At 41.0% G+C, this 2,090-nt stretch overlaps 1 protein-coding gene across 1 annotated transcript in view; it reads right to left on the bottom strand.

Annotated features, from left to right (window-relative positions):
* Positions 1–2,090, bottom strand: part of TBC1D12 (TBC1 domain family member 12) — a 106,783-nt gene that overhangs the window by 32,904 nt on the left and 71,789 nt on the right. Inside the window, exon 4 of the mRNA XM_003783785.3 lies at positions 1,952–2,034. Within this exon, the coding sequence (XP_003783833.2) occupies positions 1,952–2,034 (83 nt within the window). The remainder of the gene's footprint in view (positions 1–1,951; positions 2,035–2,090) is intronic.

Below are 2,090 nucleotides of genomic sequence, written 5' to 3'. Positions count from 1 at the left end.
TTTTTTTTTTGTTGAGACAGAGTCCCACCCTGTGCCCCTGAGCAGAGTGCAGCGGCTTGGTAGTTCACTGCAACCTCCGACTCCTGGCTTGTGGGCATCCTGCTGCCTCAGCCTCCGGAAGCCGCTGGGATCACAGGTGCTCGCCGCGGCGCCTGGCTGGGTTTTTCCATTTTTTTTTTTCATGAGTCGGGGTCTCACTTTCGCTCAGGCAAGTCTCAAACTCCTGAGCTCCAGCGATTCTCCCTCCTCAGCCTCCCACAGTGCTGGGATTACAGGCGTGAGCCACCGCACCCGGCGAAAATTCTATTGCTTAAAAAAAAAAAAAAAGTATTCAAATGCAAACATTAGATAACCTAAATCTTTATACCCTCAATCAACCTGAAACAATATTTATTTATTTATTTTATTTATTTTTTATTTTTTGAGACAGAGCCTCAAGCTGTCCCCCTGGGTAGAGTGCCGTGGCATTACAGCTCACAGTCTCCTGCCTCCGCCTCCCAAGTAGCTGGGACCACAAGCACCCGCCACAACGCCCGGCTATTTTTTGGTTGCAGCCGTCATTGTTGTTTGGCAGGTCCAGGCTGGGGATTCGAACCCGCAACCTTAGGTGTAAGTGGCTGGCGCCTTAGCCAGTTGAGCTATAGGCGCCGAGCCAACAATATTTAAAAGTAAATAAATAAAATAAGTAAATAAGTAAAAATTTTTTTTTAAATGTTGATGGAGAGGCTCAGAAGCCACTGGCCTCCCATACTTTACAGATGAGAAATCTAACACAAGGGGACTAAAGCTATGGCTTTCTAAACTCAATTCACATTGTCTGCAAGTATATGTGTGTGGGGGTGTGTGTGTGTGTGTGTGAGAGAGAGAGAGAGAAAGAGACAGACAGACAGACTCATCCTACTGTACAGGCTAGAATCAAGCTAGCTCACAGCAATTCAAACTCCTGAGCTCAAGTGATCTTCCTGGCTCAGCCTCCCAAGTAGTTGGAATTATAGGCACTTGCCAGTAGTTTTTCTGTTTTTAGTAGAGATGGGGTCTTTTTTTTTTTTTCCCTGAGATAGAGTCTCACTATGTCACCCTCGATAGAGTGCTATGGTGTCATAGCTCACAGCAATGACGATCTCTTGGTCTTAAACAATTCTCTTGCCTCAGCCTCCCAAGTAGCTGGGCAGGCACCCACCCCAACACTGGGCTATTTTTTTGTTGCAGTTGTTTATCTGGCCTGGGCCATGTCCGAACCCGCCACCTTCAGTGTATGTGGCTGGCATCGTAACCACTGTGCTACAAGTGCCGAGCCAGGGGCCTTATTCTTGCTAAGGCTGGTCTTAAACTCCTGAGCTCAAGTGATCCTCCCACCTCAGCCTCCCAGAGTGCAAGGATTACAGGTATGAGCCACCACATGCAGCTTTTTATGTCATTCTTATGTTATTCTTCGATTTTTGATTGGAGAAGAGAATGAGTAAATATGTGAATTTATACACATGAGAATATATATTCATATACCTGATCAAATGACACAACTGGGATTCTGGGGAGAATTTGTAAGTCAAAAAAGCAAGTTTTAGTTTCAAATCATATCCTCACAGTCATTCAAGTTAAAATTACTAAATTATAATTAAAATTATAAAATTATAAAAAATTAAACACATAAACACTGTAAAAAGTGAAATTCAAGAATAAATTCATGAATATCATCTTCATTTACAAATTAAGATAGTAGTAGTACAAGTTTTATGACTATAATTTGAAAATTCCTTCTATTAGTTTTGTAAAAGTACTTGCAGAAAATCTATGATTCTGGTACGTCATTTTATTCCTCCTGAGGACAAACCTAATTTTAAAAATAGTAGGGAAAAATAAGAATCAGTATCATCCTGAGGACAGACTTTATCAATTGCATCTTGTTGAAATCAGAAAATTAACTGTACTATTTTAGAGATAAATTTTATACCTCGTTTTTTAGCCTCGGCCACCATTTCATCATATTCTTGTCGGTGACGTAAAGCTTCTTCCATAGATTTGGCAGGAAGATTTCTGGAAAAAAAACAAGTCAAGACAACGTTTAATAGATTTAACTTTTTTTTTTTTTT

The sequence above is a fragment of the Otolemur garnettii genome, unplaced genomic scaffold (genome assembly GCF_000181295.1).
Source record: "Otolemur garnettii isolate 467f Iridium unplaced genomic scaffold, OtoGar3 scaffold00008, whole genome shotgun sequence".
NCBI classification, from domain to species: Eukaryota; Metazoa; Chordata; class Mammalia; order Primates; family Galagidae; genus Otolemur; species Otolemur garnettii.
Note: the sequence above shows the minus strand (reverse complement) of the source record. Positions and strands in the feature narration are given on the sequence as shown.